Source organism: Rosa rugosa, chromosome 2, assembly GCF_958449725.1.
Source record: "Rosa rugosa chromosome 2, drRosRugo1.1, whole genome shotgun sequence".
Classification (NCBI taxonomy): Eukaryota; Viridiplantae; Streptophyta; class Magnoliopsida; order Rosales; family Rosaceae; genus Rosa; species Rosa rugosa.
The window spans coordinates 40075192-40090578 of record NC_084821.1 but is presented as its reverse complement, the minus strand read 5'-3'; the positions used below and the strand labels follow the sequence as shown (position 1 = coordinate 40090578).

The following is a 15387-nucleotide window of genomic DNA, read 5'->3' as shown; positions in this document are numbered from 1 at the left end:
GCAAGTTTTGACCATTCCATGGGCGTTGACCAACTCCGCTGGGCGTTGACCACGTGTTGACCAGCCCGCAAGGTGCAAATTTCTGCACACTCTGCTCTAGTTGCCGCCAAGAAACATTAATTCAAACATAAACTCAAAGAAGGAAGGAATTTCTTCAAGCTCCGCTAAGCAGACTTAGCTTATGGGAGGTGACGAAGCCCTTGTGTTGGCTTCCCACAGACGGCGCCAATGTTAACGTTAGTGATCCGTGGAGATCTCTAGTTAGCTTTAAATAAAGAAAGAGAGAGAGAGAGAGATTGACACAAGATGTATAGTGGTTCGCCTCCGCATGAGCGGGAGACTACATCCACTTGAATGTGTACTAGTGTGTCGAGCCTTGCGGCCCAACGAGATTACAAGGGATGTAATGGGATCTCTCATTGTGGGAGGGGGGGGCATTCCTCTTATAGATGAAGGAATGCCCTTCCTATACTTATTCTTCGATGTGGGATAAGTTTTCACATAATTCTAGTATAGAAAGCTTAGAAGCATGTAGAAAGCTATGTTGTGGTGACATCTTGGCAGGGGCGGGAAGGTGGCTTCCCGGTGGCGGATTTGTGACTTCCGGATACCGCCGCGTAGCCTGAACATAGGGCTACACGATGTATGTCTCGGTTGGGCCTTGCCATGTCTTGTGGATGTCCCAAAGTGGGTGTTACTTATGCTTGGTGATGTAGAGAACTAGCTTGCTAGTGTAGGTATGAACAGGCTACCATCACTATGCCAAAAAACGTATCAGACGACACACATAAACTGTTGTCTGATTTGGAGTGCCACAGTTGTAGAGCGAGCCGTTGTCTATTGAAAATTCAGACAACGGTGGAACACAGTGGTCTGATAAACAAACAGGCAATGGGTATGTGGTATAACTGTTGTGTGATGGCTCGACAGATGGCTCGGAAGATGCCATGCGCAGCTGCGCAGCAGTTGAAGCGCTTCCTTAAGACAACAGTGCGTGGTTTCAAGCTGTTGTATGTTAACCATATCAGACAACATATTTTTATTTTTTGTATTGTCTGATTGATCCTTAAACTTCAGTGCTTGGACTATATCTGTTGTATGATCAACATTTGGGACAGCGGAGTTCAATTGCAACTGTTGTCTGATTTAGTTTTTGGACAACAGAGTTCAATTGCTTCTGTTGTATGATTAATGTTTAGGACAACTGAGTTTAGTTGCTTCTGTTGTGTGAGTAGAAATTAGAATACACTGATTTGTTAAAAACCGATGTGTGATATGAATGATGGCAATCAGTTTCTGCCCCATTTTCGGCCATTCAGACAACGGGCAGTCGACATTATAGATATTCTGTTGTGTGATCATTTGAACATCCCATTCCTGAATTAGATTGTGCATTCATTTCGTCTATTTATACCAAATGAACAGTACTCCATCAAACACGAATATTGGAAACCATCAAATGAGTAATCTAACCAATACTTTAAACTTCAAAAGCAAAAGAGGTGCATTTCCAAATAAGAAAACCAACATTTTAAACAAGAAAAGAATTCTAGTGCATGCCCATCTACTTGGGACATCAAAAAGCTGATACACATATATGTATTGTTCCAAAACATGCCACATGGTGCATGACAATGTACCAGCAGAGAAGCACAAAAAAGATGCTTTCCTTATCAAAATTGTACTAGCAACAAGCGCGCTACTTCAAGGCTCATGCACATATGTGTTGACAACAAACTTCCCCCACTCATTTCGCACTTGATCAATATCTGCTTGGGTGTATTGGTTGCTGCCTCTCCTCTCCCACTGAAATCAGTTTATTATATCAAAAGGATTAGTGACCAAACTTTTTGGTGAATAAGGCATGGACATAATAACAAAGTTCTGAGAAATTGAGTCAAGTGACTATATTTATAGCTATATATATATGTCGATACCTTCGTAGGAAATAATGACATGTCTTTATCCTCAATGATATCTCTCATGTATCGCATGATAAAGTATCCACACTCCTTGTTGCTAGGTTGGGGAGGAATGCCCTAAACACAATCAAATGACTCAAGAAGTGAAATCGGACAAAATGAAACATTGTTTTCTGAAAATCAGAAGTAGTGAAGCTTACAACCAAATTTTTCCATTGGACTGAACTCCGGCCTTGCCTTTTCTTTTCAGCATTATACATACGCATAGCACTACACCAAAACAACAATATAATCGATGATGTACCATATAGGGAAGGAGGCAACAAGTGTATTCAACAGATTTTATAAAATTGAGGCATGTGTGATCAATATGTAAACAAGCGACTTACGTTTCCACGATAGACATCCAATCTCCTATACGTAAGCGTCTTTTTAGCGGGTCCATAAAATAGGCGCTTTGTTTGTCCGGATCAACAAGTGTCAAAGTCCAATGATCACTACATGCATGCAAAATGTCATATATCCTGAACACTAAATTTTTTTGTTCAGACACAAGTTACTTATGAAAGTTTGCAAACCTTCGTGAACTTACCCCGAGTTAAATGGCAACATGAACATCTGTCCTGGTTTAGCAGTTGCAAGCCTATCTTTGATGTGTTGGGACCTGACAGTTCCATTCCCACACCCCACAGCACCAACAAGTGAAGGGTCAACAAATGCAACCATGTCAAGCATTTTATAAGCCTTCAACTGATCATAGAGGTACTTGATAACAAACATTTACACCAAGTCAGTAAGTTTCAGCAACTGCATTTCTTATCAAGGCATTGGGGAGAAAGAAAGAAAAAAAAAAAAAAAAAAAAAAAAAATATATATATATATATATATATATATATATATATATATATATATATATATATAATAACAGTACTGCATATTTTCTACCTCTGGTACACTACAATGCAAGTTCCAGTTAATTCCCTCATGCTTGTCAGTCGCCGAACATCTTTTCCCAATATATAAGTCTTGCGAGAAAATCCAAACACTTCAGGCTCCATGTAGAAGCTGATTGTATGCCCATCTTTGAATGCATCTTCACCCCACAAACATAACATCTTCAATGAAGCTGGTAATGATGGTGCCAATTTAGCCAAGCCAAATTCAATCTCCGAGTCCTCTTCCCCTATCTCTTTCCTTTTCTTCTTCTTTTCAGCACTATCCTTGGGAGGTTTCTACAATAAGAAAATAAATGTGAGGTATATATCATAAATATATGCTGCATATCTAAAGCTATGTGAATTTCTATAAACAATTGAATGTTACCAAAGTATCTATAGATTGAATTAGACTGAGTTTTTACCTTGAGATGTGATTTTATGACTAGGTGTTTAGGCCATGCTACCCAACTCCCCATAGCCTGCTTCACTGTTTCAATTTCATCTTTCACAGGAAATGGCACTTTTGCTTTCTCCTCAGGCGCGGCATAGATAGAAACGCGCACATTGCCATCCCCTAGTGGAGTGCCATGAACGAGTTGGGAAGGATCCTTGCACTCCATAACAGTGGCACAAGCAACAATATGTTCAACAGAACCTATTGCCAACTTGCATTCAACCTCAGCTACCTTTGACTACAATGTAGACAAAAAAAAACAAGATTTATAGCTGTTTGTAACAATAAGCTGCAAGCTTGAGACAGTTTCAAAAAATTGGAAACAGGAATAACAGTTATTCACCAACAACTATTGTTTCTGCGATTTGCAGCACAACTTTCCAGATTTCAAGTAGACATTCAAAGATACTATTTTCCAGAGTTTCATGCTATTTGCACTTGAAATGAATTGTCAAACAATATGGGGCGTGACAGAAAAGCTAATTACATGAGAAATTCTGAAACAGTGCAGTAAGTTAAAAATAGCATAACGGACTCACTTCAGCTCCGTTTTTCACGAAACCAAGTTCAAAATGATCATTGAAGATTCACCTTTAAGCTACCAAAAACTGAGAGTAAAACAAGTACAGTTTTTTTGAAAAATCATGAAATGACCCACTGGTTTAGCTTTGATAATTGAACTTTGATCTTTTCCAATTCAGTATTGGCGTTAAGTAAAACCAAATTACCTTTGATGTGGGTGGACACATCGTCAAATCCACGTATTCTACCCCCTCCTCATTCTCCGGCTCCTTGGTCAGATTGACATTTTCTTCAACAGCCTCAGTGACATCATCACGGTTGATAACTACTTTCTCAACCAACTTGGGAAACTCATTACCTCCCTTGGAGCAAAGACGTTTATCCAACCTACCTTCCTTAACCACCTTTGTCCGTTTCGTTTTATGCATGAGGGTTTTGTTTTCCATTGCTTCAAAAATGCTCTGATTTTAGTTCCATCCACATTGTGCGCTACTTCTTCCAACGGAGCTTTATCCGATTCTTGAGCAATCTCATCTACTGTCTTTGAGAAACTTCCTTGGCCAGATGCATGTGGCTGAATAGTTGCACCTTCTTTTCCATTTACCTTTGCTTCAAGTTCAGCAAACTTAGCCTCCCACATAGCCCGCTCCTCTGCAAGTATTTTTTCTTTCGCTTCCTTAATTATCCTCTCCCTTGCCTCCTCTAGTATCTTCTCCCTTGCCTCCTCTACTATCTTCTCTCTCTCCTCTAACAATATTTTCTGCACACTAACTCTGACAGTAGCTTCTATGCTCTCCTTTCTACGTTTAGGGAGGTGGAAGTAAGTAGAGGGAGTGACAAAACCACCTATTCCCCGCACTCTTCCCCCATGCTCTAGAGTCCCCAAAGCCAATGTCAAGACATCATTTGTTCCTTCAACATTTAGTTCTCCACTAGCAACCTTTCTCTTCAAGTTTGCCTGAGAGTTTAGAGTAGGAAATATCATCACATATCATGTTCAGAAACCTTATACATACATAATAGGCTTTCTATATTGGACTTACTATCTTTTCAGCAGTATTTTTTGACTCCTCATCCTTGAAACTGCCATCCTTTGTTTGTCGTCCTTTTATCCACAAAGTGGCCCTATCAACTTCTTCGTCACTCATTCCGGTAGCCTACAAAGTGAAATAGTTAATGCATGCATTACGCATGGTGTAAACTCCACACTAGTAAGGTAGAAAACAGTTTCACTAACCAACTCATCCTCCAACCCTGCATATCCCTTACGTGACATTCTATGAGGATACTTATTCAAGTTGCGCCTCTATTGTTGCTCACGACGCTTTTCCTGCAAAATAGGGATACTTAGTTAAATGAGAAGTCTATATATACATAACTGCATTTGATATTTGTACAACTAAATGATTTTAGTAGAAGTGCATTTATACCAAGAATGAGGCATTCGTCCGCATTTTCACAAATTCTGTCCAATGGTCAGCAAGGATATGAAAGGATAATCATCCGGAGGATATCGCAAGGCTTCATGGTCATCCAAATAGGGGATAATGTACTTGGAAGTAAGTAGAGACTTGAATTGCCTCCACTTCGTTGCAGCAGATTCCAAGACCAATTTTTTAGCTTCAGGACCAATCAAAAATGGAACCTGTGCGTGTTTCGTTGCTAAATATCAGTTCAAGGTTCAGAAAATAACGAAAAATTGAAACAATATAATGAACACTATTATACCAAACTAACTAACTGCACCTTTAATTCTTAATAAAACTGAGACTGATTTGTATACCTGAACACGTTGCCAGATTTTGTTCTTCTCTTCATCAGTTGCCGCTTTCCAGTTTTCCCTTATTGGCGGTACCTTCCTTCTTGCCAATACACCAATGTAGCTTTGTATTTGCTTAGCCACCTTCCCACAAGGGGTCCCTTTTCGGTTAAATAAAACAACCTTCTTCTGTGTACGATTCTTGCGGCTTGTAATGCGTGACATAGTCACCGCATGCCGCTTCAGCAACTTTAGTCCCCCGGTTGGTTCAACTTCTTTCTTTTTGGACTTTCCCTTATTTGAGTGAGATCCATCAGAAAATGAAGATGTTGTTGGTGACTTCAAAGACTTGGTCTTCTTAGGCTTCGAACGTTTTTCCTTCGACTTTGTCTTCTTCGATACACTAGCAGATTGTGATCCCGCCATTATCTACACAAATGTTAGCCCCATTAGTACAGCAAAACAGAAAAATCATAGTCATTTCCATAACAAACACTTACCACATATTAGTACATAAATCTGCAAGTGTTTAAAATAACACACTTTAACACATATTACTACACATAATTAGTGCAGAAAATAAGAGTAATTAAAATAACAAACACTTAACACAAATTGAAGCAGAAAGTAAGAGTAATTAAAATAACATAAACTTTAACTTGGTACATTAAACTTAACAGAAAATAACCAACGTTGAACACACATTTAGTGAGCCAAATATCCTTTACGCATGACAATTATAAATTACATGAATACTACTATGTGAACTACTCTCCCTCAACTACTATATCCTCATCCCCTGCACGCCTATAACCCATTGGCTCCTCATCCGGAGAGTTATCAAGTGACTGAATAGTAGGCATTTTAGTTGCGATGGGGGGGAGGGGGGGGTGAGAAAGAATGGTGTCCCCAACATCATCATCCTCAACAGAATCATGGTAGTCTCTTTTTGGGACTCTCACCACAACATGCCACCTACGATCTACAGGGTCTTCAACATAAAATATTTGCTCCACACTTTTTCCTAAAACAAAACTATCGTTTAGATAACCTTTCCTATTCAGATTAACCAAAGTGAACCCAAGATCATCTACTCTAACACCCTTCTGATTCTCTACCCAATCACACTTAAAAATAGGAACCCTAAAATGACCATAGTCAAGCTCCCAAATTTCGACAATCACCCCATAGAAGCTCATGTCTTCAGTAATAAGGTTTTTGTCCCTAGCACTAGCTACTTGAGGTGTTTTGGCAACCAAATAAACCCCACTACTTTGTGTCGACCGAAGATCATCGCGAAACTTATTGTTATATTGCACCCCCCTATTAGGTAACCACTAAACTTCGGGACTTCATTGCTTGGTTCATCTGCTAGCCACCTCACAATCTCGGGGATGTCACAACCTGGTTCTGCAAGCTGTGATTCAACCTACAAAATAAAATAAAACAGTCAACATTTCTGTGCTCAAATCATCCAAAACATTTCTATCTACAATTATATACATGAAATGGAGAATACTTACCCTCTCCTTCACCCACTGGGCAAAAGTCATGTTTTGTTTGTCCACCAGCCATTTTTTATTCTTTTTGTACTTGGGAAACTCCCTCTTCAAATGCTCCGTGTGTTCCCTACAAGAATATTTGTAAAGTGTTAGTGTATAAGCATTAGAACAACAAAATAAACAAAACTGTAAAAAACAGAATTTAATGATTGACTTACAAAAAGTAGCTTCTAAATTCATCAGTGTTTTGAAGCACGCATAGATGAGCTTGTTGAAATTCTTTGCCATAAACTGACTCAACAGTTGCACCAGAGGTAGGCTTGTCAACTATGTAGTTTTCTTTTGGGATGCCAACAGTCTTGTCATCAAGGAGAAGTTCAGCTAAGAACTCAACCGCCTCTTCAGCTATATAACACTCAGCAATGCACCCTTCCGGATGCCTTTTACTTCTAACATAGCCCTTGCACACCTTCATATACCTTTCGAAAGGGTACATCCATCGAAAACAAATCGGTCCACATAGCTCAACTTCTCTAATCAAGTGGACTGTTAAATGAACCATTATGTCGAAGAAAGATGGCGGAAAATACTTCTCAAGCTCACACAAAGTTTCGACCAGATCACTTTGTATTTTTGGAAGCCTTGAAGCATCTATAGTCTTGCTGCAAATTTCATTAAAAAAAAGGCAAAGCCTGATTACTACAACTCTGACCGGTTTTTCCAACACCCCTCGGATAGCAATTGGGAGTAGCTGTTGCATTAAGGCATGACAATCATGGGACTTAAGTCCGGTCAGCCTCAAATCATCCATTGAAACAAGGCTTAAAATGTTTGAACAATAGTTTTCAGGAACCTTCATGCCATGAAATGATCCACACATACATTTTTTTTCATCTACTGTTAGGTTCCAGCTTGCCAATGGCAAGCGCTTCTTTTTTGGACCATCTAGATTTGGGTGCAGTTGTTGCCTTATACCCATTTCCGCCAAATCCAAACGAGTTTTCAGTCCGTCCTTGGTTTTTCCGGGAATGTTCAACAACGTCCCTATTAGACTATCACACACATTTTTTTCAATGTGCATGACATCAAGGCAGTGCCTAACAGGGAGATACTTCCAATATTCAAGCTCAAAGAATATCGACTTCTTCTTCCAACATGGCCTGGTTTCATCCTCAGCACCCCTATAAGTAGGAGGAGGTTTTTTTTTTTCCAAACGGCCACTGTGGAACTTCCTCCTCCAACCTCCTCAACAATTCTTCTCCACTCAACGGCACTGGAGCTGTTGCATGTTCTGGCCGGTTATTGAAAACAACCCTTAGCTTTCGATAAGGATGGTGTCTTCCTAAAAACCGCCGATGAATGGTGTAGGCCATCTTTCCTCCATGAACTAGCCTTGTAGGTTCTATTTTATCAAGGCAAATAGGGCATGCATTATAGCCTTTCACTATACTTCCTGAAAGGTTACCATAAGCTGGAAAATCATTGATTGTCCAGAACAGTAAAGCCCTAAGGGTAAAAGTTTCATTCTTAATGGCATCGTAAAATCCATTCACCCCTTCCCATAACAGCTTCAAGTCATCTATTAACGGTTCAAGGTAAACATCAATGTCGTTTCCCGGTTGTTTAGGGCCCGATATCAATAAGGTCAGCATCATGTGTTTCCTCTTCATTACCAACCATGGAGGCAGATTATAGGTTACCAAAATAACGGGCCAACAACTATACTTGCTACTTAAGGAACTATGGGGATTGAACCAATCTGATGACAATGCAAGCCGTAGGTTTTGTGGCTCATTACCAAAATCTGGCCATTTATCATCTACCAACTTCCAAGATGCAGAATCTGCAGGATGCCGAATTAAGCCATCCTGGTTTCTGTTGGTGGCATGCCAAGTTAAACTCTTCGATGTTTCAATCAATTGAAACATTCTTTTGAACCTAGGAATCGGTGGAAAGTACCACAACACTTTTGCAGGTACTCCCTCCCTTTCTTTTTTGTTTTTGCAGACTTCCCACCTAGAAATACCACATGTAGGACAACACATTTCATCAGCATACTGTTTTCTATATAGAATACAGTCATTCGGGCAAGCGTGTATTTTGGTGTAATCCGTTCCCAATGCACTCAAAGTCTTCTTTGCCTCGTACACAGAGGCAGGTATCTCGTTTCCTATGGGCAGAAATTCAGCAAAGGCAATCAACCAGTCGGAGTATGCTGCATCACTCATACCATGCTTCGCTTTCAAGTTGTAAAGCCTAACCAACACATTCATCTTTGTGTGCCTATTGCAACCAGGGTATAAGGGTTTGTTGGCATCTTCTACAAACTGCCTGAATTCATTACACTCAGTTGAAAGCTCATCATTCTCATTGCCTTCCAACTCCACATCACTATCTAATTGTACTTCATAATCTGCCCCCACATTACCCTCCACAGATTCAGATTCAACACCCTTTGTCTCTGCGCTATCAATATCACTATCTGATTCTGACTGTACCATAACCTCCCCATGTTCTGTCCATTTATCATAACCTACGTCTATCCCATTTAGAAACAAGTGATCCTTTATCACTTGTGCAGAAAAGTCTTTCACATTTCCACATTTTGTGCAAGGACAACAAATGCGATTAGGGTCTCTAGCATTATCAACATCAAACTGACAAAACTCCTTCACTCCTAGCTTATATTCATAAGACCTCCTATCAGCATGCATCCATGACCTATCCATCTACATTACACGAAACTAATTTATAACACAAACCAGACCTACATTTACCAAACCATTTAAAAAAGACAGCAACTTGCATTTATATATACTCCGATATCGAGTGACTAAGCAAAGCATCTATATAAACCAATTTACATGTCAGAGAACTAAAAAACTGTAGATACCTACTAGCATGACTAGTTTACTACATCACCAAGCATAAGTAACACCCTCTTTGGGACACCCACAAGACATGGTGAGGCCCAACCGAGACATGCATATTGTGGCCCTATGTTCAAGCTACGCTACGGTATCCGGAAGTCGCAAATCGGTCGCCGGGAAGCCACCTTCCCGGCCTTGCCAAGTTGCCTCCACAATATGCTTTTCTAGACTAGAATAGTGATTTTAGTCATCCCACATCTAAGAAAATGTAAAGGAGAAGCATTCCTTCACTTATAAAAGGAATGCCTCCTCTCACTTAAACACCATCCCATTACATCTTTTGTAATCCCCTTGGGCCGCAAGGCTCAACACACTAGTGTAACATTCAAGTGGACGTAGTTTCCCGCTAAGGCGGGAGACGAACCACTATACATCTTGTGTCACTCTCTCTCTCTCTCTCTCTCCCTCTCTCTCTAAAGCTAACTAGAGGCCCCTCGGATCTCTAACGTTAACAAAAACAAAATTGTTCGACCAAAAATTCATTCAAAAAGTACCTTAACTGTGCTCAGAAATATATAGATACTCAACATCAAATTAGTTCAGTCAATACATGATCTAAACAACAATTAGCATAAATATATGGATATGACGAAATGCATCTCTTTTAATAAACTTCTAGTAGCCTACCTATCTTATATATTCAAAATGCATTAATTAATCATGGTAAATGCAGATCAATGCATAACCATAAGACACCAAGTCAAACCATACCAAAATGTTTGGACAACATTTTCCCAACTAATAAACATGCTCCACACTTAGTTTGATGTAATATTTTATTGTTTTCTACAAAAGCTTACTGCCCTCACAGAGATATAGCAGCCTATTTCAATAAACAAACAACATAGATCATAAAAAAACACAACCATTTTTTATGAATGATATAAAGAATACAAAGAATCATTTTTGACAGAAAACCTTACCAGTTAAGCTCCCAGCAATACTCTTGCTTAACTCTAGCCAGCTTCAATCTCCCAACTCTAATGGATAAAACCCTATACAACAAAAGCAGTGGTTAAAAGCAAAACCAAAACCAAAACATGGAGCCGAGAATTTAAGGCGGACCTTCAAAATTAAATACTCCTGTTTTGTATAAACCAAAAGCATATCCAGACTAAATTAATAGAGAACTGAAATCCCTACATCAATACTTCACCAAAACTCAATGCATTATCAAAGTTATTCACATTGTCAAAAGTGGGAAAAGAACTCAACATATAAGCCACCCTCATTGACCAGTTCACATTACTATGTACTTCAATTACATATCTTGATTACAAGAACAGAACACAAGGCGGTTTATTTATACTTTTAACTTAATTACTATATGTAAAAAAAAAAAAAACAGGAAAACCAGTTTCACTCTCATAAGTCTACCTCTAAAAAAGTTCAGTTCTTTTGCTCTCAAACACTGTGTAGTATACATTACAAAACGAACTGCAATTTGAGCTCATAATACGAATAATCCTTGAGTCAAAAAAACACACCTGAAGTTCAACAAAAGGGGAATGGTATCCTACAACATTGACATTCAATTTTCTTTCGAGATCCACTTTTAGAATCAGAAGCAAATTTCGACCCAGATTTGTTGTTCTTAGAACTTCGATTCCTCCCTGCAACTCGAAAACCAAAACCAACTTCAGAACGACAACAAAAATCTACACTTGTTTCATTCAATGCACACACATACATAGGTTTCCACTCAAGAAGATTTACTAAGTACCAACAGACAACAAGAATATCTAAAGGATTAAATTCAGTTTACCCCCCTGAACTTTGGGCCTAAAATCAGACTAGTCCCTAAACTTTTTTTTTAATCAGACTGGTCCTTGTACTCTCAAACAACATCATCCGAGTCCAAATTCTCCAAATGTGACGTCATAAGCTGAGTTGGACCTGACAAGGGGGCCCACACTTCAGCTTTTTAAGCCCTTAAGGAGGGCAAAATGGACATTTCCATTTTAATATAATTTCTAATTTTTATTTTTATTTTTTCTCTACTCTTTCTCCCCCCCCCCCCCCCTCTTCTTCTCCTCCTCTATATCGACGACCACCGCCGTAACACCAAACTGAAATTTCTCACCAACCGTCAGATCATCACACCAAAATCCTTCAAATCATCACAAACCTCAGATCCTCACACTCGCGAGATCTTCCACACCCCAATCCAAGGAGCTCCGAAAACTAGAACCGGAACCTGCACAGATATCGGATTGGAGCAATTCAGGTTACGCCGGCGACGGAGGAGCCCAGATCCTCGTTCTCGCCTAGCCTCTGCGCGCACATCCCACCACCGCCCATCCCTTGCTGCTGTGCTGCCAACCCATACTGGCCTTTTCTCCTGCGCACAACCGGCCTGCGCATCCTCCTCCCCTGCAGCAGCCCACCCCGCGTCTACAGCTGACCACCCAGCGTCCAAATTCAGCTTCTGCCTCAGCCTCCCGACCTCCGCTTCGAGATTTGAAACCCAGCAACTATCGCCATCTACATGATCTTCCTCGCCAGATCCAGCTGCTCGTACGGGTCGCTCGGAAACACCGCCATGATCTCGTCCGGCAATTGAAAATCCCACCCCCCTCCTCCGCCGACGACGCTTCCGCTTCCGCTTCCTTCCGACATAGCCGATCGCTCCTCCTCCTCCTCCTCCTACGGTGGTTGTGGTGGTTTGGTTTGGTAGTCGTCTCTAAATCGCTTTGGGCACAACGAAAAAATGGCGTCGGAGGTTTTCGGCGTGAAGGTGGATCAGGGAGATCAAGTGGTGGTGGAGGTGGAGGAAGAAGATGAGGGAAAGACTGAGAAAGAGGTTTCGGCGATATAGATTAGAAGAAGAAGAAGAAGGGAGAGAGAGAGAGAGAGAAAAAAAAAGAAAAGAAATTATATTAAAATGGAAATTTCCATTATGCCCTCTTTCAGGGATTAAAAAGCTGAAGTGTGGGCCCCCTTGTCGGGTCCAACTCAGCCTATGACGTCACATTTGGAGAATTTGGACTCGGGTGATGTTGTTTGAGAGTACAAGGACCAATCTGATTAAAAAAAAAGTTTAGGGACCAGTCTGATTTTAGGCCCAAAGTTCAGGGGGGTAAACTGAATTTAATCCATATCTAAATTACAACCAGGTTGTTCATACAAAACATAATAAAGAAAAGATTTCTCCAACAATTCAATAAACAACTACTAACCACAAAGTCCACAAACCAATTAACAAAACGATCAAATAAGTATAATCTACCAAGAATTAACAGAGTAAAAAGAATGGTCTTTCACCAAACAAAGATGGCACCCACTTTTGGACAACTAACATTTACATTTGAAAATATACCCATCTCTTTAACACCTGACAGAAATCGGAGGACTTGACAATCATCTAACAAGGTAAAGTTAGAACAACCAAAGAGAAGAATATGAATGATTGCACATGCAGTACCAATTAAGGAAGTCGCACTCACCCCAAATTCCTAAACGAAACAAAAATAGAATTCAAACACATGCAGCTCAAGTATTTTTGCCCAATTCCAAACTTTACCTTGACAAACAGACCACCTCGGGCAGAGGATATCAACGATGATCTTCTTCCGCTACTGTTCCAAGTAACCCAGCTCGTTGTTCTTGTTATTGTTGAGTCTTCGTCTTCCTCCTCATCTTCTTCATCCAGATTTATCGATTAATGTACCGAGAAATTCCCCCCTCCCCCTTTTTCCTCCTCCTCCAAATCCCCAAATTGAAAACCCTAATCTCGTGTTTTCAGAAGATGGTGTTCTAAGAAGATGGGTTATGAGAAGAAGATGGGTTTGGAGATGAAGATGGGTTCGATCCGTAAAGAGAAGAACACGGCGGGGGTTTTGCTTTGAGATATGAGTTTTCCGGTTTTTGTCGAAGACTAGCTACCCCAGTGTTGAAAACGACCAAGTACATTTAAGTTTTGCTGTTTTGTCGAAGATGGGAGACAATATGCCCTATTAATTCTTGTCAGAGTGTGGTAGACAAAGTGCATTTAAGTTTAGTTTTTTATGTGTATAACCAATTCAGACAACACACAAAATAATTTTGGTTGTCTGATAATATACAATGAAACTTCAGCTTAGAGATCCAACTAGCAAATCTCCCGCCTAGTGCAAAGGGACAAACTCATTTTTCCCGCCTAGGATTACCATCGCACATTCATACAACAAAAATAAGTCATTCCGTTGTAGGAGCTTACTATCGTGTACCAGCATTTCACTCAAATATTGGCCTTTTTGGGGCTACTCACTCACATTTTGGGGTACATGTGATTTTCTTCCAAACTTGCACAACGGAAACAAAAAAATGTGTTGTATGTTATTTTGCAACTTACTCTCATACAACATATACAACTATACTGTTGTGCAAGGTGAGTCAAAATTTCGACCCAAATTTGAGCAAGGTGAGGGGGAAATTTTTTTTTCATTCAGACAACAGACAAATCCTTATAACTGTTGTACAATAATCTTGTCACGCCCCGAATTTTGAATAATCAATTCAAATCCGAAACATGAATAATAACAATTACAATTAACGTCCTGAATTTTTTCCTCACAAACAACCACACTTCACACCTCTCAATATTACAATAAATCAAATCCTCAAGTTATTTATTACAACACACTCTCACCAAATCAAATTGTAAGGCTCAATGAGCTTAACTCACCTCACTATTACAAATGCTGTAAAACTATAACAAATACTCTAACTCGCTCGATCACCGCCCTGATTCTCCTGACCTGCAGGATTACCCGCTACACCATTTGAATAGTGTACCGGGATTGCAACAATACAAACCCGGTAAGCTTTTTGCAAAGCTCGTATGAGTAAATGAAAGGATTGCACGATTTAAAGTAACACAATCAACTCAAGCACATTTTAATTTTGTTTTGCATAAGAATTGAAGTGTATAACGTCACTTCAAGCATCAATCAACTCACATCTCATCATGACTACTCAAAAATAAACAACTTCTTACTCAATATATACTCACAGGCTTATGATTTATTTATATAAATCATCCCATGCAGTATATTATACTTACAGGCTTATGATTAATTATATTAATTACCCCATTCAGTATATCATACTTACAGACTTATGATTAATTATATTAATCACCCCATTCAGTATGTCATGTCATACCCAAGGGCATATGATAACTCGTTTATCCCCCAAGCAGTATGATGGCAGACAGACTAGAGCTCTAACTGTATCGTAAAGTGTCACCTGGGCCAAGGTTCACCTTACGAATGACTGCTTTCCTCAATTCACTCGACTCCTCATTTAATTCATCTCAACGACTCAACTATCGCACTTTACTCAATTACCCATTATCATAGACAACACAACATCTAAGA

The 15387-nt window shown here is 39.7% G+C and overlaps 2 protein-coding genes and 1 long non-coding RNA gene across 3 annotated transcripts; all 3 read right to left on the bottom strand.

The window, feature by feature from the left end:
• Positions 1-1460: 1460 nt before the first annotated feature.
• LOC133727913 (uncharacterized) lies at positions 1461-2186 on the bottom strand. Its single transcript, XR_009855431.1, has 2 exons — positions 1938-2186; positions 1461-1806 (listed from the first exon to the last, which is right to left on the bottom strand). It is a non-coding gene; the product is annotated as an uncharacterized LOC133727913 (long non-coding RNA).
• A 677-nt stretch (positions 2187-2863) lies between these two features.
• On the bottom strand, positions 2864-5167 carry LOC133730738 (uncharacterized). The gene is made up of 6 exons (XM_062158274.1): positions 5074-5167; positions 4880-4993; positions 4375-4794; positions 4043-4297; positions 3283-3546; positions 2864-3154 (listed from the first exon to the last, which is right to left on the bottom strand). Exons 1-6 carry the CDS (start codon positions 5110-5112, stop codon positions 2864-2866), a joined length of 1383 nt encoding a protein of 460 aa, XP_062014258.1. The 5' UTR covers positions 5113-5167.
• A 1195-nt stretch (positions 5168-6362) lies between these two features.
• Positions 6363-13902, bottom strand: LOC133730737 (uncharacterized). The gene is made up of 8 exons (XM_062158273.1): positions 13551-13902; positions 11515-11640; positions 10951-11022; positions 8313-9826; positions 7316-8194; positions 7119-7224; positions 6931-7024; positions 6363-6709 (listed from the first exon to the last, which is right to left on the bottom strand). The coding sequence occupies exons 4-8, from the start codon at positions 9824-9826 to the stop codon at positions 6363-6365; spliced, it is 2940 nt and encodes a 979-aa protein (XP_062014257.1). The 5' UTR covers positions 10951-11022; positions 11515-11640; positions 13551-13902.
• Between the last annotated feature and the right edge of the window lie 1485 nt (positions 13903-15387).